Source organism: Globicephala melas, chromosome 2 (genome assembly GCF_963455315.2).
Source record: "Globicephala melas chromosome 2, mGloMel1.2, whole genome shotgun sequence".
Classification (NCBI taxonomy): Eukaryota; Metazoa; Chordata; class Mammalia; order Artiodactyla; family Delphinidae; genus Globicephala; species Globicephala melas.
Genome location: NC_083315.2, coordinates 143,069,867 through 143,091,481, shown reverse-complemented (window position 1 = coordinate 143,091,481; position 21,615 = coordinate 143,069,867). Strand labels below are relative to the sequence as shown.

General features: G+C 36.7%; 1 protein-coding gene across 4 annotated transcripts in view; it reads right to left on the bottom strand.

Moving 5' to 3' along the window:
- The window catches only part of PALS1 (protein associated with LIN7 1, MAGUK p55 family member), a 103,384-nt gene that overhangs the window by 27,006 nt on the left and 54,763 nt on the right, over window positions 1-21,615 (bottom strand). For 3 of the 4 annotated variants that reach the window (XM_030855283.2, XM_030855286.2, XM_030855284.2), the window contains 4 exons: window positions 9,765-9,842; window positions 9,050-9,196; window positions 7,701-7,862; window positions 5,579-5,656 (listed from right to left, as the gene is read on the bottom strand). In XM_030855283.2, the coding sequence (XP_030711143.1) occupies window positions 5,579-5,656; window positions 7,701-7,862; window positions 9,050-9,196; window positions 9,765-9,842 (465 nt within the window). The remainder of the gene's footprint in view (window positions 1-5,578; window positions 5,657-7,700; window positions 7,863-9,049; window positions 9,197-9,764; window positions 9,843-21,615) is intronic. The other variant, XM_030855285.2, reaches the window with a different exon arrangement.

Below are 21,615 nucleotides of genomic sequence, written 5' to 3'. Positions count from 1 at the left end.
ACATAAAGTACATATAAACAGACTGTTCCCCTGACCTGATTTCCCCACAATAAATACAACTATGGCCCAGATCTCTCCTTAGAATTCCAAAATGATATATTCTATTCTATGCATTCGATATCTCTACCTGAATGCCTCTCAGGTATCTCAAATCTATAAAATAAACCTTTGGATTTTTCTCCCCAAACCAGTTTTTCCTCCACATAAAGCACCACCACTATCCACCCAGTTGTTCGAGCATCCTTGCTTCTTCCCTATCCTTTACTCTCCACATTCATTACAAGGTCCTGTCATTTCTACTTCAGAGCAGCCTGATTCATATTCTCCACTGCCACTGCTATCATCGAAATTTATAAGTCAACATCATACTTTATAATGGCTTCGGCAACAGTTTCCTGAATCTCCTTGCTTCCATTATTGGCTCTACTAATCCAATTTCCACCCAGCAGCCAGATGTGTTTTGTTTTTAAATACAAATCACACCATGTTACTGTATTTGAAATGCAAACTCCCTGCCACGGCCAAGAAGACTTACTTGACCTGGCCCTATCTACCTCTCAAGCCTCATCTCTTAGAATTCCCTCCTCACCGTTCTACTCCCCTACTTTGCTCCATTCCTACAGGCTTTCCAAACACAAAGTTCTTTAGAAATTATACCTGGAAGCCCTTCTGATAATTAACAGGCCTGGCTTCATCTCATTCTACAGGTCTCAGCTTCATGTTGTCTCCTCCAGGAGGCCTTTCCTGCCAACCTTATATAATCAATCCCACCTCCTTTTATTCTCAGTGTTCAAATTCTATTGATTTCCATCTTATCACTTACTGCAAACTATAATTAATGTCATGTTCATTATTATAAAGCTAGCACTTATTAGCACAGTGTCCTAGTACACAAAAGGGATCAAGTACATAATCACTGTGAGGAAAAAAACTATTTGGGGCCCATAATATTTCAATTATTAATACCACTGGCCTAGTGGCTAATTCTATGGTTTGTATCCCTGAACTATGATTTTAGTATCCTCCTAAGTCTTTAAATTCCCCTAAAACTACATCTTTCTCCCATACTCCCAGCCCAGACCCCCAAAATCAAGAGACTTCAGTCATGCTCCCAGCATTTTAGAGTTATCAAGTCTCCTACAGACAGAAGAGATCCTACCTCAATTTCAAATACTGAAGTCTCATAATATGCTTTTATTATACTCAAAATCCAGACTCACTACCATATCATATAGCTACTAACAGGTTAATTCATCCATAGTTACAATTTTCTATCATGGTATTGTAATTATTTTCTTCGGACTGATAATAAACAGTAATACAGAAACTTCTAACATTTAGTAGCTTTGTGGGACAGTACCTGTTATATTACACAGCAGTTAAGAGCAAAAGTTCTGGAATAGGCATGGGTTCTAGTCCTGGCTCAGTCACTCACCAATAGTGGGCTTGGGCAATTAACTTGACCTTTCTAATTCTAGTTGCAATGCTTGTTAAATGGGAGTAATAAAGATAGCTATACTTAAAAGGGATACTATAAGGACTAAATGAGATAACACATGTAAAACAATTAGTATTGTGCCTGGCACAAAGTAAGTAATCATAATAATAGCTAACACCTATTGGACAATCAATAATCTCTGAATTTTCTAGTGCATATTCCATCACTAATAACTAGTGTGATCCCCTACATTTCAATTTACTCCTGTTTATATTTGGGCATCAGACTAGACGAAAAAAGTGCCTTTGGCTCAAATATTCTATTTCCTCCCTTCAATATTATTTCAATTATATTGTGAAATAATCTAAAGTTGTACACAACTTTTCTTTTAGTCAATGTGGGGAGAAGGTAACTGCAGTTTAAACAATGTAAATGTTTCCTCAGACAAATGTGCCAGTAACCTAGGAAGCTAAACTACAAAGGTGTCAAGACTTTTGTCCACTGCAACCAATGGAGCAGCCCCTGGCTGCTATGTGTGATACAAAAGAAACTTACCAAATAAGGGAGTACTTCTCCTGACACAGCTTAGTCTTGCCATTTGTAATGTTATAATTCAGCAAGTCATTATGATGGAGTTTCAGATAACACCTATTTTGTTATCTTAAATGCATATTTCTTTCTAACATCACAAAACATACATCAGAATGATAACCTTTTGTTGCTCTTACTAGATCCCGACCTGTACCATAATTATGCTTAATAAGTTGGTTCTAATTAAACTCTAATATGAAAAAAGATATACACACCCCAGTGTTCATAGCAGCACTACTTACAATAGCCAAGGAATGGAAGTAACCTAAATGTCCATCAACAGATGAGTGGATAAAGATGTGGAACATATACAATGGAATACTACTCAGCCATAAAAAAGAATGAAATAACGCCATTTGCAGCAACACGAATGGACCTAGAGATTATCATACTGAGTGAAGTCAGAAAGAGAAAGACAAGTGCCATATGGTGTCACTTACATGTGAAATCTAAAATATGATACAAATGAACTTATTTACAAAACAGAAACAGACCCACAGAGGTAGAAAACAAACTTACGGCTACCAAAACAGAAAGGGGGTGGGAGAGAGATAAATTAGGAGTTTGGGATTAGCAGATACAAACTACTATATATAAAATAGTTAAACAACAAGGTCCTACTGAATAGCACAGGGAACGATAATATCCTGTAATAAACCATAATGAAAAACAATATGAAAAATAGATAGATATCTGAATCACTTTGCTGTACACCAGAAACTAACATAACATTGTAAATCAACCATACTTCAATTTTAAAAAATGGTTATTTCTTAAAATCACTAATCCCATATAAAATTATTCTGCATATGCCAAATAAAATTATGATATACTATCACTGTTTTCCTTGCGGAAATCTTCCATGCGAGCATTAATAATAGTAGTTCATTTCAAACCTGTTTAAGTTTGACAAAAACTTTACAAGAGATATTGCAATTGAGAGTTCTTCTCAATGAAAGGAGGAAATGAAGGGAAAAAAATATTGCACACCATTTCTATTTTGAAAACACCTCTACCCATCAAATGCTGTATTCTAAAAGGGATAAGCCTAGCATCTTTTCTTTTCCTTTCTCTCCCTTTCTTGTTAAAGTCATATAAGTAAGCAAATATTCCAACCTTCTTCTGTTGTGTCTCCTCACACTGCATAGCTACCTTTGAAGTTCAGGGCTTGTTCGTGGGAGAGATATGTGGGAAAGAATAGTGCACTGAGAATAAGGCTGTTGAAACTCAAAGACAAACTATTTCCTCATTTCTCTTCCTACAAAGAACTTTAAACAGAAGGAAGGTTGCAAATGCAATATTGACTTCAATATGTTCCAATAAAGGGAAAAGATGGAACGACAGCCAAAATATAAAGCATAACTGTGATGAAATATTAAGAAAAAAATGAAACTGTGTTCCCTTTCAAATTGTTATGCTTGTACAAAAATTAAGAATAGTAACAGATGCAATACATCAGGCTACCATGTTAATCCAGCACACTGAAGTCTACGACTTCTTAACAGCTTTACTGAGATATAATTCATATGCTATACAAGTCACCCATGTGTACACTTGGGTGGTTTTTAGTAAATTTAGAGTCGTGCAACCACAAACAATTTTAGAACATTTTTATCAAAGCCCTACTGATTGGGAATCACTCTTATTCCCTCCTAAATCCCCACCCTTTCACCTAAATAACTACTAATTTACTCTCTGTCTCTATGGACTTACCCATTCTGGACATTTTATATAAATGAACCCAATACACAGCCTTTTGCGAATGGCTTCTTTCACTTAGCATAACTTTTTCAAGGTTCATCCACGTTGTAGCATATATCAGCACTTTATTCCTTTTAACTGCCAAATAATATCCCATTCTTATGGATATACCATATTTTGTTTTCCATTCATCAGCTGGCAAACATCCGAGTTGTTCCTACCTTCTGGCTACTATGAAAAATGCTGTTTTGAACATTCATGTACAAATTTTTGAAAAGAGGTATGCCTTCAGTTCTCTTAGGGTCTATACCTAGGAGTGGAATTGCTGGATCATATGGTAATGAAGTCTGCTTTTACTATAGCTAGAGTATTTAAGAGTTGTGCATACTTTGTAAAAAGCACCTTTTCCCACTACACTAAGCATATTTAAGTTAAATAAACCCACCTATACTGACAGAAAAAGACAAAGCTGAACATTATAAGTCATAAAAATTCTGAAAAAGAAGTATTTTCTATTTTTTTACTTTTCAGAGTTCACTAACTTTGAAATATTAATATGTCATATTTATTTAAATAAAATCTACTGAATTTACCTGTTTTTACTTGAGTGCAAGAATATTTAGAGTGACATTTCTGATGCTCAAATGATAAACATCACTGTGCATGCTTTTGTTTGAGGTTTTCAATTCCTTGGTATTAATGAGCTGAAAACTTATATCCACACAAAAACCTCCACAGGGGTGTTTGTTCATAGCTACCAAAACTTGGAGGCAACCAAAATGTCCTTCAGTAGGTGTGTGGGTAAACTGTTGTATATCCAGACAATAGAATATTATTCAGTGCTAAGAAGAAAGGAGCTATCAAGCTATGAAAAGACATGGAGGACTTAAATGCTTACCACTAGAGAAAAAAGCCAATTTGAAAAGACTACATACTGTAAGATTCCAACTATATGACATTCTGGAAAAGGTAAACCATCGCAGTCAAGACAGTGTGGTTGCCATGGGTTGGGGGGAGGAAGTGATGAATAAGCAGAGCATAGAGGATTTTTAGGGCAGTGAAACTATTCTGTACGTTACGATGGTAGATATATGTAATTATACATTTGTCAAAACTCATAGGATGTACAACACCGAAATTGAATCCTAAAGTAAACTGTGTACTTTGGGTAATAATGAAACCATCAATTCACCAATGTAACAGATACACCACTCTGGTGTAGAATGTTGATAGCAGGGGAGGTTGCACATGTGTGAGAGTGGGAATTATGTGTGAACTCTACTTTCTGCTCAATTTTGCTGTGAACCTAAAACTACTCTTTTTTTTTTTTTCTGGCTGCATTGGGTCTTTGTTGCTGCATGCAGCCTTTCTCTAGTTGTGGCAAGTGGGGGCTACTCTTTGTTGTAGTGCGCAGGTTTCTCATTATGGTGGCTTCTCTTCTTGTGGAGCACGGGCTCTAGGCATGTGGGCTTCAGTAGTTGCAGCACACAGGCTCAGCAGCTGCAGCACGTGGGCCCTAGAGCGTGTAAGCTTCAGTAGTTGTGGTGCGCAGGCTCAGTAGTTGTGGCTCGCGGGCTCTAGAGTTCAGGCTCAGTAGTTGTGGCTCGCGGGCTCTAGAGTTCAGGCTCAGTAGTTGTGGCGCACGGGCTTAGTTGCTCCGTGGCACGTGGGATCTTCCCAGACCAGGGATTGAACCCGTGTCCCCTGCATTGGCAGGCAGATTCTTAACCACTGTACCACCAGGGAAGTCCCCTAAAAATCCTCTTAAAAAATAAAGTTTGTTAATTAAGAAAAAAGTAAACAGTAGCCATCAGAAAATAAATAATGAACATTAAAAAAATCACTTACTACTGTTTCCTTAGCAGGAGGAGGCTTGATCTGTTGACTGGGAATCAGAACAAATGTCAAAGTACCATGCATATCAGACTGTAACAGAAAAAGTACATTATTTTAAAAAGCTGTATTTATGAAAATCATTCCACGATCTTATGATCAACAGTCCCTAAACTGGACTATTCTGGAACTCCAAGGAGACTTAAAAAAAAAAATTGGAAAAGATGAATCCCATTTTATCAGGAAGCACAAATTATGCCTTTCGTGGACTCCATTATAGAGCTACCCAGGAATATGACATTCTGAAATTTTGGTCCTCTCGTCCACTGGGAAAAGCCACTTAGCCCATAAGTCTTGGGTTTTTATCTTCCATTAAGTTTAAGTTTGGAAGATTCCACAGTGAAGGACTGGAAGACACTGCAGCACTTCAGGGTCATCTACTCTGACATACATCGATTTTAATACAGTAGAATTTGAAATAGTAATTTTACTAGGATTAGAAAAGCGATGCAAGTACACAAATATTCTTACTTCCCAGATGCTTTGTCTCTGTCATTCATTCTATTTTATAACTGTATAGAGTCTTACTGCTAGGTTCTCTATTATCTTCCAGCACAGTCGGCCCTCCGTATTCATGGGTTCCATATCTGTGAATTCAACCAACCGCGGATGGAAAAAAATTCCAGAAAGTTCCAAAATGCAAAACTTGATTTTGCCACCTGCAAACAGCTATTTACTTAGCGTTTACATTGTATTAGGTATTATAAATAATCTAGAGATTATTTAAAGTATGCTGGAGGATGTACGTAGCTTATATGCAAAAACTATGCCATTTTATGTAAGGGACTTGAGCATCCATGGATTCTGGTATCCATGGGGCCCTGGAACCAATCCCCCATGGATACCAAGGGACAACTGTACACCACTGCCCACCTTGCTCAGCTACCTCCAGCCTAGACAGTAATCACACTTATGGTCCTGAGATAGCAGGGAGAAGTACTCAATCTAGAGACAGCAGCCAGTAAAACAAGGGCTAAGAACAATGACCACTGGCACTTTGTGCTATCAAAGCAATGAATGGGACTGGGTGACAATAAGGATGTGAGGATGTTTTCTAGATTCTTCAGTAGACGTCAGCAGATAGGAGAGATTCTAATGTAACAACTGATACTAAGTAAGTAAGAATATAAATCTGATTGATGGGTATATATGAAGTGATCATAAATCACCCTCAAAAGCTGGCTCTAAATGGCCTCCTGATTATACCACCACTGTCTAACAGAACTTCCTATGATGACGGAATTCTGATCAGTGGACTGGAATTGCAGAATGCCATATTCCTATATCTACACCTTCATATGATAGCCATTAGTAACATACGCTTCTTGAGCATCTGAAATGCAGCTAGTAAGAATGAGGAACTGAATTTTAAGTGTTCCTTAGATAGAAATAACTAGCACATGTAGCTAATGGTTATCATATTCAACAATGTAGATCTATACCACTGCTATTATCTAATATTGCTAAGGAAACAACAATCAATTGTAGCTAATAAAAAACCAAAATGAGGGCTTCCCTGGTGGCGCAGTGGTTGGGAGTCTGCCTGCCGATGCAGGGGACACGGGTTCGTGCCCCGGTCTGGGAAGATCCCACATGCCGTGGAGCGGCTGGGCCCGTGAGCCATGGCCTCTGAGCCTGCGCGTCCGGAGCCTGTGCTCCACAACAGGAGAGGCCACAACAGTGAGAGGCCGGCATACCGCAAAAAGAAAAAAAAAAAGAACATAAAAATCATGAGGGTGTGAACTTTGTTTTGTTACTGTTTCCTAGCAGCTAGCACACAGTAGGCATTTAATACATGTATTTTTGAATGAGTTATTATTAGTGATTTCAGAGGCGAACAAATATACCTGGTAGTAATAAAGAAAAAAAAATCAGCAGCACCTCCACCCCCACAAGAATAAAATTCTACTAATAAATATTGTGGAAACAATTATACCATGGGAAAATTATGCTAGAAATTGTATAGAGATCTTAACAGTTATTTTTAAAATGCTTTTTAAATATTTTATTCTGAAGTCCAATAACAAAGGAGGCTTTTGAGAGTCCATCAATTATTCTTCTACACGGGGCAACTTACCAACAAGTCAAAAACCTCATTGACATCTTTCCCCCGAATTTCAATGCCATTGATCTCCAGAACTTCATCCCCTTCGTGTAACAGACCACTTTTTTCTGCAGCACCTCCTTTTACTATCCGACTAATGATGACAGAATCCATTTCATTACGAACTGTAGCACCCTTAAAAAAATTCAATAGCCAATATTTAAATAAAAATGCAATTTTTTTGTTCAACATGTCCTCATTTTTTAATTTTTGTATTCAACAATTCTAGCCTTCAGTTATCTTGAGAAAAACTTTATTTACACAGCTAGAATAATCATGGCAATTAGGTTTGAAAGCTGATCACTTCCCCCACATTTTGTGCTTCAGAAGCATTCCATTCGTTAAAATTCTAAAATCAGACTTTTGAAGCATACAACAGCATAAAAATGCACTTGCTCAAGAACAATGTGAAAGCCTATAATCAAATTTGTTCTCTATATGCTGGATGCTATTCAAATGGTTATACTATATTTAGGTATAATTAGTGAACATAACTTGTAACTAAAAGTCTTTTTAAATTCAAAATATCATTAAGAGATGAATACTAATCTGGTTAATTATCAAAATGTTAAATATGATAGCTGCATCCAATTCACATTAAAATGTATTAAACATTAATATTTATTACACAAATTGGAAGTACAACTGCAATATATACACTCAAAAACTGGAAATATGAAATACAGAATAAAGCTTGAAAGTAGATAGTTTGTAACACTTTTCTCCTGAACTTTTATTTTAAAATTTTGTCATAACATTCCCAATTTCTTTCTTTCTGGTGGGGAAAACCTAGTTACATAAAATGCCCTTTAATAAAACACAGTCCCTATTTCATATACCACACTGTGCAAGACAATTTGAGAATTTAGGATTCAAAACTATTTCCCTGAAAATAAAGAAAATTAAGTCAATGATAGCAGACTAACAGAAAAATGTTCTACATATAAAAACTACAAAATATTAACATTAAACAATGCATACTTCTAAGTATATGTGAAGTATGTAAGTAATTACATTGAATGAAAAGATCAGACTTTCCACTGTTTTTTTAAGAAGCTGGCAGACTAATGAAGCAGATTACTTGTCCCTTCTTTGTTCAACGATTACTTCACAAGCTATTATTTTCATCAAATTATGGGTGAGAAAAGATGAACAAATTATTTCTCAGATGAATAAGGAGTATGAGGAAGAACATAAAAGAATTCCAAAAAGTTAGCCTCCAAAGAGAAAAACTACCAGAAATGTAAAGGGTCTTCAACTATCTGCCATACAGAAGACCCCTGTGTAGAAAGGATCTTATATCAGAGATGTGGGACACTTACCAATGGAATATCTCGAGCCTTTTCTATACGAACTATTTTTACAGTTTCTCCTCCATATTGGCCAATGCTTTCATAAACTCTCTCATCTGTAATGGGCTCTAGCTGCATTTCCTGCTCAGCAACCTTATCATGGGCCAGTAAAAGTGCCTGTTTCAAAGAAACCCATAGCATTTAAAGTAACAGCATGATTTATTTCTGTAGAGAGATTTTAACCTAATCATGTACATAGTATCCTGATCATTAAACCTTTAAAAGAAGTGCTGTAATTAATTATATATTCAGATCTCTTTCCAAACTTTCCAACTGAAGTACAGATGCAACCCTGTAACTTTTATAGCTAATAATAACTAAAGATTTGTTAGGTATAATAGGGAATACTCTGGGATGAGTTATCAAAGTCTAAAATGCTTATTAAACTTCATAAAAAACAAAATTACCTCAAGGGTCCAACATCACAGATAATTAAAATTTATGGAAAAATATGACCAAAAAAGGGAGGAATTTGTAAAGAATAAGAAATTGTTTCAAAAATAATGTGGTTAACTTTAAGTACAAAAATATATAATCCAACAATAATTATTCTGCAGTGGAAGTTGTAAGCAATCAAAACAGGCTACGTTAATATCTGAGGTCTCTTTTAGCCCAAGAGACTCTGATTCAAAGTGATTTTGGATGCTGGAAAAACCACACATGTGATGCTCTCTCCATTTTCTACCTGAATATGTGGAGCATTCAGCAAAGCAGTTAATTCTTGTCCTTCCTTCTGGTGGATTGGCTTCAAAACACTTTGTACCTAAGAAACAAAGAATATTCTTCCTAGGTTATAAAAACTATCACTAGCATTTATAAAGATTTTTTTTTTAAAAAGGTACGATTTAAAATTGTAAAAACTGGAAAACGGGTTCAAGATGGTGGAGTAGAAGGATGTGTGCTCGCTCCCTCTTCCAAGAGCACCAGAATCACAGCTAACTGCTGAACTGCTAACTGCTGATCATTGACAGGAAGACACTGGAACTCACCAAAAAAGATACACCACATCCAAAGACAAAGGAGAAGCCACAATGAGACAGCAGGAGGGGCGCAATCACAATAAAATCAAATCCCATAACTGCTGGGTGGGTGACTCACAAACTGGAGAACACTTATACCACACAACTCCACCCACAAGAGTAAAGGTTCTGAGCCCCACGTCAGGCTTCCCAACCTTGGGGTACAGCAAAGGGAGGAGGAATTCCTAGAGAATCAGACTTTGAAGGCTAGCAGGATTTGATTGCAGGACTTCCACAGGACTGGGGGAAACAGACACTCTACCCTTGGAGGGCACACACAAAGTAGTGTGCCCACTGGGATCCAGGGGAAGGAGCAGTGACACCATAAGAGACTGAACCAGACCTACCTGCTAGTGTTGGAGGGTCTCCTGCAGAAGCAGGGGGTGGCTGTGGCTCACTGTGAGGACAAGGACACTGGCAGCAGAAGGTCTGGGAAGTACTCCCTGGCGTGAGCCCTCCCAGAGTCTGCCATTAGCCACACCAAAGAGCCAGGTAGTCTCCAGTGTTGGGTTGCCTCAGGCCAAACAACCAACAGGGAGGGAACCCAGCCTCACTCATCAGCAGACAAGCAGATTAAAATTTTACTGAGCTCTGCACACCAGAGCAACACCCAGCTCTACCCACCACTAGTCCCTCCCATCAGAAAACTTGCACAAGCCTCTTAGACAGCCTCATCCAGCAGAGGGCAGACAGCAGAAGCAAGAAGAACTACAATCCTGCAGCCTGTGGAACAAAAACCACATTCACGGAAAGACAAGATGAAAAAGGCAGAGGGCTATGTACCAGATGAAGGAACAAGAGAAAACCGCAGAAAAACAACTAAATGAAGTGGAGATAGGTAAACTTCTGGAAAAAGAATTCAGAATAATGACAGTGAATATGATCCAGGACCTCAGAAAAAGAATGGAGGCAAAGATTGAGAAGATGCAAGAAATGTTTAACAAAGACCTAGAAGAATTAAAGAACAAACAGAGATGAACAATACAATAAGTGAAATGAAAAATAAGCTAGAAGCAATCAATAGCAGAATAATGGAGGCAGAAAAATGGACAAATGACCTGGAAGACAGAATGGTGGAATTCGTTGCCACAGAACAGAATAAAGAAAAAAGACTGAAAAGAAATGAAGACAGTCTAAGAGACCTCTGGGACAACATTAAACACACCAACATTCGCATTATAGGGGTCCCAGAAGGAGAAGAGAGAGAGAAAGGACCCGAAAAAATATTGGAAGAGATTATAGACGAAAACTTCCCTAACATGGGAAAAGAAATAGCCACTCTCCGGAAGCGTAGAGAGTCCCAAGCAGGATAAACCCAAGGAGAAACATGCCGAGACACATTGTAATCAAATTGACAAAAATTGAAGACCAAGAAAAATTATTGAAAGCAGCAAGGGAAAAACGACAAGTAACATACAATGGAACTCCCATAAGGTTAACAGCTGATTTCTCAGCAGAAACTCTATAAGCCAGAACAGAGTGGGATGATATATTTAAAGTGATGAAAGGGAAGAACCTACAACGAAAATTACTATACCCAGCAAGGATCTCATTCAGATTCAACGGAGAAATCAAAAGCTTTACAGACAAGCAAAAGCTAAGAGAATTCAGCACCACCAAACCAGCTCTACAACAAATGCTAAAGGAACTTCTCTAAGCAGGAAACACAAGAGAAGAAAAGGACCTACAGAAACAAACCCATATCAATTAAGAAAATAGTAACAGGAACATACATATTCATAATTACCTTAAACGTGAACAGATTAAATGCTCCAACCAAAAGACACAGGCTCGCTGAATGGATACAAAAACAAGACCCATCTATATGCTGTCTACAAGAGACCCACTTCAGACCTAGGGACACATACGGACTGAAAGTGAGGGGATGGAAAAAGATATTCCGTGCAAATGGAAATCAAAAGAAAGCTGGAGTAGCAATACTCATATCAGATAAAATAGACTTTAAAATAAAGAATGTTACAAGAGACAAGGAAGCACACTACATTATGATCAATGGATCAATCCAAGAAGAAGATATAACAATTATAAATATATATGCACCCAACATAGGGGCACATCAATACATAAGGCAACTGCTGACAGCTATAAAAGAGGAAATCAACAATAACACAATAATAGAGGGGAACGTTAACACCTCACTTACACCAATGGATAGATCAGCCAAATAGAAAATTAATAAGGAAACACAAGCTTTAAATGACACAACAGACCAGACAGATTTAACTGACATTTGTAGGACATTCCATCCAAAAACAGCAGACTACACTTTCTTCTCAAGTGCACACAGAACATTCTCCAGGATAGATAACATCTTGGGTCACAAATCAAGCCTCAGTAAATTTAAGAAAACTGAAATCATATCAAGCATCTTTTCTGACCACAATGCTATGAGATTACAAATCAATTACAGGGAAAAAAAACACAAAAAAAACACAAACACATGGAGGCTAAACAATACGTTAGTAAATAACCAAGAGATCACTGAAGAAATCAAAGAGGAAATCAAAAATACCTAGAAACAAATGACAAAGAAAACATGATGATCCAAAAGCTATGGGATGCAGCAAAAGCAGTTCTAAGTGGGAAGTTTATAGCAATACAATCCTACCTCAAGAAGAAGAAAAATCTCAAATAAGCAATCTAACCTTACACCTACAGGAACTAGAGAAAGAAGAACAAACAAAACCCAAAGTTAGTAGAAGGAAAGAAGTCATAAAGATCAGAGCAGAAGTAAATGAAATAGAAACAAAGAAAACAATAGCAAAGAACAATAAAACTAAAAGCTGGTTCTCTGAGAAGATAAACAAAATTGATAAACCATTAGCCAGACTCATCAAGAAAAAGAGGGAGAGGACTCAAATCAATAAAATTAGAAATGAAAAAGGAGAAGTTACAACAGACACCGCAGAAATACAAAACATCATGAGAGACTACTACAAGTAACTCTATGCCAATAAAATGGACAACCTGGAAAAAATGGAAAAATTCTTAGAAAGGTATAAGCTTCCAAGATTGAACCAGGAAGTAATAGAAAATATGAACAGACCAATCACAAGTAATGAAATTGAAACTGTGATTACAAATCTTCCAACAAACAAAGGTCCAGGACCAGATGGCTTCGCAGGCGAATTCTATCAAACATTTAGAGAAGAGCTAACACCCATCCTTCTCAAACTCTTCAAAAAAATGCAGAGGAAGGAACATTTCCAAACTCATTCTATAAGGCCACCATCACCCTGATACCAAAACCAGACAAAGATACTACAAAAAAAGAAAATCACAAACCAATATCACTGATGAATACAGAAGGAAAAATCCTCAACAAAATACTAGCAAACAGAATCCAACAACACATTAAAAGGATCATACACCACGATCAAGTGGGATTTATCGCAGGGATGCAAGGATTCTTCAATATACGCAAATCAATGTGATACACCATATTAACAAACTGAAGAAGAAAAACTATATGAGCATCTCAATGGATGCAGAAAAAGCTTTTGACAAAATTCAACAACCATTTATGATACAAACTCTCCAGAAAGTGTCCATAGAGGGAACCTACCTCAACATAATAAAGGCCATATACAACAAACCCACAGCAAACATCATTCTCAATGGTGAAAAACTGAAAGCATTTCCTCTAAGATCAGGAACAAGACAAGGATGTCCACTCTCGCCACTATTATTCAACATAGTTTTGGAAGTCCCAGCCATGGCAATCAGAGAAGAAAAAGAAATAAAAGGAATACAAATTGGAAAAGAAGAAGTAAAACTGTCACTGTTTGCAGATGACATGATACTATACATAGAGAATCCTAAAGATGCCTCCAGAAAACTTCTTGAGCTAATCAATGAATTTGGTAAAGTTGCAGGATACAAAATTAATGCACAGAAATCTCTTGCATTCCTATACACTAATGATGAAAACTCTGAAAGAGAAATTAAGGAAACACTCCCATTTACCACTGCAACAAAAAGAATACAATACCTAGGAATAAACCTACCTAGGGAGACAAAAGACCTGTATGCAGAAAACTATAAGACACTGATGAAAGAAATTAAAGATGATACAAACAGATGGAGAGATATGCTATATTCTTGGAAGAATCAATATTGTGAAAATGACTATACTACCCAAAGCAATCTATAGATTCAATGCAATCCCTATCAAATTACCAATGGCATTTTTTACAGAACTAGAACCAAAAATCCTAAAATTTGTATGGAGACACAAAAGACCCCGAATACCCAAAGCTGTTTGAGGGAAAAAAACGGAGCTGGAGGAATCAGTCTCTCTGACCTCAGACTATACTACAAAGCTACAGTAATCAAGACAATATGGTACTGGCACAAAAACAGCAATACAGATCAATGGAACAGGATAGGAAGCCCAGAGATAAGCTCACACACCTATGGCCAACTAATCTATGACAAAGGAGGCAAGGATATACAGTGGAGAAAAGACAGTCTCTTCAATAAGTAGTGCTGGGAAAACTGGACAGCTACATATAAAATAATGAAATTAGAACGCTCTCTAACACCATATACAAAAATAAAGTCAAAATGGATTAGAGACCTAATTGTAAGACTGGACACTATAAAAACTCTTAGAGGAAAACAAAGGAAGAACACTCTTTGACATAAATCACAGCAAGATCTTTTTTGACCCACCTCCTAGAGTAATGTAAATAAAAACAAAAATAAACAAATGGGACCTAATGAAACTTAAAAGCTTTTGCACAGCAAAGGAAACTATAAACAAGACGAAAAGACAACCCTCAGAATGGGAGAAAATATTTGCAAACCAATCAACAGACAAAGGATTAATCTCCAAAATATATAAACAGCTCATGCAGCTTGATATTAAAAAATCAAACAACCCAATCCAAAAATGGGCAGAAGACCTAAATAGACATTTCTCCAAAGAAGACATACAGATGGCCAAGAAGCACATGAAAAGTTGCTCAACATCACTAATTATTAGAGAAATGCAAATCAAAACTACAATGAGGTATCACCTCACACCAGTTAGAATGGGCATCATCAGAAAATCTACAAACAACAAATGCTGGAGAGGGTGTGGAGAAAAGGGAACCCTCCTGCACTGTTGGTGGGAATGTAAATTGATATAGCCACTATGGAGAACAGTATGGAGGTTCCTTAAAAACCTAAAAATAGAACTACCATATGACCCAGCAATCCCACTACTGGACATATACCCTGAGAAAACCATAATTCAAAAAGACACATGCACCCCAATGTTCAATGCAGCAGTATTTACAATAGCCAGGTCATGGAAGCAACCTAAATGCCCATCAACAGACGAATGGATAAAGAAGATGTGGTACATATACAGAATGGAATATTACTCAGCCATAAAAAGGAACAGAATTTGGTCATTTTTAGAGACACGGATGGATCTACAGACTGTCATACAGAGTGAAATAAATCAGAAAGAGAAAAACAAATATCGTATATTAACGCATATATATGGAACCTAGAAAAATGGTACGGATGAACTGGTTTGCAGGGTAGAAATTGAGACACAGATGTAGAGAACAAACATATGGACACCAAGGGGGGAAAGTGGTGGTGGGGTGTGTGTGTGATGAATTGGGAGATTGGGATTGACATATATACGCTAATATGTATAAAATGGATAGCTAATAAGAACCTGCTGCTTAAAAAAATAAAATAAAAATTCAAAAAAAAATTGTAAAAACTACTTGTAAGAAAGAAAAGCACTAAAGAGAATTATAACTTTAAAAAAGTATTTTTTTCTCACAGAGTTTTCAATCTTGTTACCTGATTGACAATAGCATTTTTATTTATGCCTATGAATGAGGTATTTCCTTCTTCAAAATTTCTGCAAACATACTATGTAAAAGAGACTAATAATGATTATATAAGGGAAGAACTGTTCTAACAGTTATGTTGCTATTTTATAGTGTTTTAATCATATGTTTATGTAACTACATTTTAAATCAGAGATGACATTTTAAAGAGTTACAGACTAACATATAAATTTATATTGGAGTAATGAAACAACCACCATACTACAGTGAATCACATTAAAAAATTTACCCAAGTCAAGCAATTCTTGCACTCCTAGGATAAACTCCACTTGATTATGAAGAATTTTTTTTAGTCTTTGTTTCCTCACCTGTAGATTGGCGCCTACAATGTAAGGTTCTTAAAAGATTGAGATAATCCACATAAACTGCTTAGCACACTACCTAGCACATAGTAAATTATTACCTTAATATATTTCTAGATGTGAGTTACTCACATTTTAAGATTTCTATATTAATGTTCATAAACTGGATTAGAGACTTGGTGAGCATAGTCATATACACTGGTTACAGAACTACTGTTTTTAGTATCTATACTATTCTAGCACAATGAGCTGGGAAACAGTCAACATTTATACATGAAAACAGTTTATTTAACGTAAGACTCATATGTCCCTTAATGTTTTGATAGAGCTTGTAAAATTATCTGGGCCTGGTAGTTTATTTTAGGGGTGGATTTCCAACTTTCAATTTTATCTATAGTTACTACTTTTTTTGGTTACCTTTTCTTAAGTCACTTTTGGCAATTTACATTTTCTTACAAAAGCCACCCACCTGACAGCACTTTCACATTTAGTGACATAAAGTTGCAATTATAATTTTTTACTCTCCTGTGTTTGCATCTATGCTTCTTTTTTCTTTCCTAATGTTATTAGTATTTTTCCTTCATCTAACTGGTCAAAGGTTTCTCTATTTTCTTGTACTTGTCAAAAAACCAGCTTTTGATGTTAAATCTATTGTTCTTTCCATTTAAATAATTTAATTCCTTTTTTCTGCTGTAGTTTATTTCCCTTTTCAATTTCTAATCACTTGAGCTGTATGTTCACTCGAATTATTTTCCATCTTTTTTTCTACCGTAAATATTTAAAGGTACAAATTTGCTCTGTGGACTAGTTTTCCTCAAAGATTATACTATATATGTTTTCACTATTAATACCTCTGATTTTCTTCCTTTCTGTGCTTCGTAACTCAAGTACCAAAAAGAGCACTTTGCAGCAATGCAGATTAACAAAGCCAAAATTATCATCATCAATGAAAACATATAGAAGTAAATTAATATATAGTATAATTTTTTAATAAAACTAACTCATGATTGGGACTTCCCTGGTGGCGCAGTGGTTAAGAATCTGCCTGCCGGTGTGGGGGACACAGGTTCAATCCCTGGTCTAGGAAGATCCCACATGCCGCGACGCAACTAAGCCTGTGCACCACAACAACTGAGCCTGTACTCTAGAGTCCGCGGAGCCACAACTGCTGAGCCCGGTGCTAAAACTACTGAAACTCACGCGCCTAAAGCCCGTGCTCCACAACAAGAGAAGCCACCTCAGTGAGAAGCCCGTGCACCGCAACAAAGAGTAGCCCCCTCTTGCCGCATCTAGAGAAAGCCTGTGCACAGCAGCAAAGAGCCAACGCAGCCAAAATTAAATTAATTAATTTTAAAAAAAGTAACTCATGATTAGAACAGGAATCTAGTAATTCTCTAATACCTCTTATGGTTATTTTAAATAATTTTTAAAGTAATTCCCCTACCAAACCTAAGAGATGATAATTTTGGGATTAACTAATTTGACCACAAGTAGATCATAGCAATGACAGCATCAAAATTAGCCTGTCCTCTGGTTTTGGTACCTAGAAAAACATATTTCTAAATGTAAAGTTCTATATGTATAAACAGGGGGGCATAGCAATTATTATCTTTTGCAAGAATTCAATTAAAGTCTTACTAATGGTCGAGTGCAGTAATCCAAAACTGTGAATAATTAAATGCTCATTTTTAAAATAGGGTACTTTTCTTTTTTAAATATATCATATCCCAGTTAATTTAAAATGAAATTTATAGTCCCTAAGAAAGTAATCCTGAGAGAGAAAGAAGATTTTGGATTAGAAACGCACTTTGAACAAAATGTACAAAGTCAACTCAATAATTTTGTGTATAGACACTTTTTTCCTATCTTTACCTTTTTATTTATTTATTTATTTTGGCTGCACTGCACGGCTTGCAGGATCTTAGTTCCCCGACCAGGGATTGAACTTGGGGCCATGGCAGTGAAAGTGCCAAGTCCTAACCACTGGACTGCAGGGGAATTCCCTCCTATTTTTACTTTTAAATCAGTTCCTAGCACCTCTCAGATAGTCCCTTCTAAAGAAATTTCAACTCCTGTTAAGTGTTTATTTCCTTCCCCTATTAATCCAGTTGTTGCCTATTTTAGTGTCAACATACAACATGAGCTACTTCTACAAAGGCCTAAGGAATTAAAAGGCTATTCTTACATCATACTGGCTCCTTTCCATTAGGCTATAAAAATGCTCTAATCTCTTATCTTTAAAAAAAAAAGTTCTCTCTTGATCTTGTACTCTTCTCTAGCTAAAATACCTTCTCTATTTTCCTTCAGAGCATTTTAAACTAATTTTTTTAAATTACAGAAATGGTATATGTTAAATGTGAAAAATCAGAAAATAGATAATCCAAAAGAAGGAAATAAAACTCACCATAATCCCCAAACCTAGAGAGAATCATTTGGTATATATCCTCCTATATTCTTATACTTGTTTTTACCAAAATATTCACCAAGAGATATACATCTGACAGGAGGATTTGTAACTAGAGTACATTAAGAACTCTTACAACTCAATAAAATTTACAATATGATTTTTAAAATGGGAAAAAGATCAAAATATTTTCCAAAAGAAGATAGGGAAACAGCTTATGAAAAAATGCTCAACATATGGAAATGCAAACTAAAACAAGATACTGTTACACATCTGCTAGAATAATAAAATGGAAATAACCTAAATATCCACCAATAGGAAAGTGGTTAAACAAACTGTAGGATATGCATACGATGGAATACTACTCAACAAGAAGTTCAAACTACTAAATACATGTAACACACTGATGAATCTGAAAAACATTATACTAAACAAAACAAGTCAGATATAAAAGACTACATATTATTTTATTCCATTTATATGAAATTTCCAGAAAAGGCAAATCTGTAAAAACAGAAAACAGATCACTGGCTGCCCAGGGTCTGGGGAGTGGGAAGTGGTTACTGTCTACAAAAGAAATTAAGGGAGCTTTATGCATTCACGGATGTTTCTATAACTTGATTGTGGTGGTAGATTACACAGGTGTATACATGTGCCAAAAATATTGAACTATATAATGAAGCATACCAATTTTAAGTGTATGTAAATTATATCTCAATAAAGTTGGTTATCAAAAACAATACACCCATAACCTCATAACCATGAGAAAATCTTTGTGTATATCCTTTACTTCTTACTTTTACCAGAATGAGATCATGCTAGTCATACTGTTTTATAACAATATAACTATTTCAATTTGATACTAATTATTTTTTTAATTAATTAATTTGTTTATTTTTTACTGCGTTGGGTCTTCATTGCTGCACGCGGGCTTTCTCTAGTTGCCGTGAGCGGGGGCTACTCTTCGTTGCAGTGAGCAGGCTTCTCATTGCGGTGGCCTCTCTTGTTGCAGAGCACAGGCTCCAGGTGCGTGGGCTCCAGCAGTTGTGGCACACAGGCTCCAGAGCGCAGTCTCAGTAGTTGTGGCGCATGGGCTTAGCTGCTCCGTGACATGTGCGATCTTCCCAGACCAGGGCTCAAACCCGTGTCTCCTGCATTGGCAGGCGGATTCTTAACCACTGCACCACAGGGAAGCCCTAATTTCCTACTGAAATATTTCTTCACTTCATGTTCAATGGCTGTTCAAAATCTTACATCTGGACAATTACACTAGCCTCCATACTCTACGCCGGACTCCATTCTTGATCTCACACATCTCCCACAATGTTATCAGAATAATACTTTAAACTGGAAGCCTGTTTATATTAAACTCTTGTTTAAAATCCTTCGGTAGCTCTGCAATCACTTATAAATTTCTTGCTTTGAACTCTCCTTTAGTGGCTTTTGTGTATTAAATTTGAGAAACACATCAACATCTAAACAAGAAAATTACCTATATATCCACCACCCAGAGATAGCCTTGTTAATAATTTATTATTTCTCTCAATATCTCTTTACCTGCATTTTCAAATAGGATATCTGTGTGTATACACATTTTACCTATACTTTAATAGGCCTCATGTTGACTACCAAATGAATCAAGGTTTTAGTTTTTCAAAGTAACTAATTAAACTTATTCACATTTTCCCTGTTCCTCTACAACATTATATTTCATGACTTTTTCTTGTTTTACTGCACTAGCTAGTACCTCCAGAAAAATGTTGAATTCTAGTGGTGAGAGTCTGTAGATTCCTTTTATTATTCCAGGCTTAAAAAGCAACATGCTGGGGGCTTCCCTGGTGGCACAGTGGTTAAAAATCTGCCTGCCAATGCAGGGAACACGTGTTCGAGCCCTGGTCTGGGAAGATCCCACATGCCATGGAGCAACTAAGCCCGTGCACCACAACTACTGAGCCTGCGCTCTAGAGCCCGAGGCCACAACTACTGAGCCCGCGTGCCACAACTAATGAAGCCCACGCGCCTAGAGCCTGTGCTCCACAACAAGAGAAGCCACCGCAATGAGAAGCCCGTGCACCGCAATGAAGAGCAGCCCCTGCTCACTGCCACTAGAGAAAGCCCGCGCGCAGCAACAAAGATCCAATGCAGACAAAAATTAAAAAAAAAAAAAGCAACATGTTGGGTGTTTCATCATTAGGTAAGATGCTCCCTATTAGTTTCTGATATTGTTCTTTATCAAGTTAACAAAATGTACCTGGTTTTCTAAGAATTCTCATTATCAAGGAAAAGGTATTAAATTTTTTTCAGATGTCTTTTCTGCATCAAGTTGATCATATCTCCTTTCATCTATTCATGTAATTTAATTATTTTAAAATGTTTACCAATGTGGATCCATCGTAAGAAAATTTAAACTTATTAATATGGCTTATCTGGCCTTCAGGATCTGGACTCTATCTTGAAAATCATATCCTACTCCTTACTCATTGTGCAATAAATATGCCATGCTCTCTCAGTCACTACTATCTTTGAACCTTTGCCAGTGGAAAGGCTTTTCTTCTTTCTTGGGCTTTCAGGTAAATTCCCAACTGTCCTTGAAGACTTAGCATATTAAATTTTCTGTTTCTTCCTTCCTCCCAAATCTCCTCCTCTGCCACGTCTGCCTCTCCCCAACCCCTACTGAAGTAGGCACATCTCTCATTACGCTCTTGGTACCTTTTTCATACTGCCACCATAGTACTTCTCATTAGATTGTGATTGTTAACTCATTTTTCTTCCACAGTGAGAGTCTAACTCAGTTTTCACTGGTTGATGTGCAGCTGGGCTCCTTCCAGCTTCTAATGATTATCTGGCTGCTATGAACGTTTATGCTTAAGCCTTTGTGTGGATATGTTTTCATCTCTCTCAGGTACACACCCAGACATAAAAATGCTGGGTC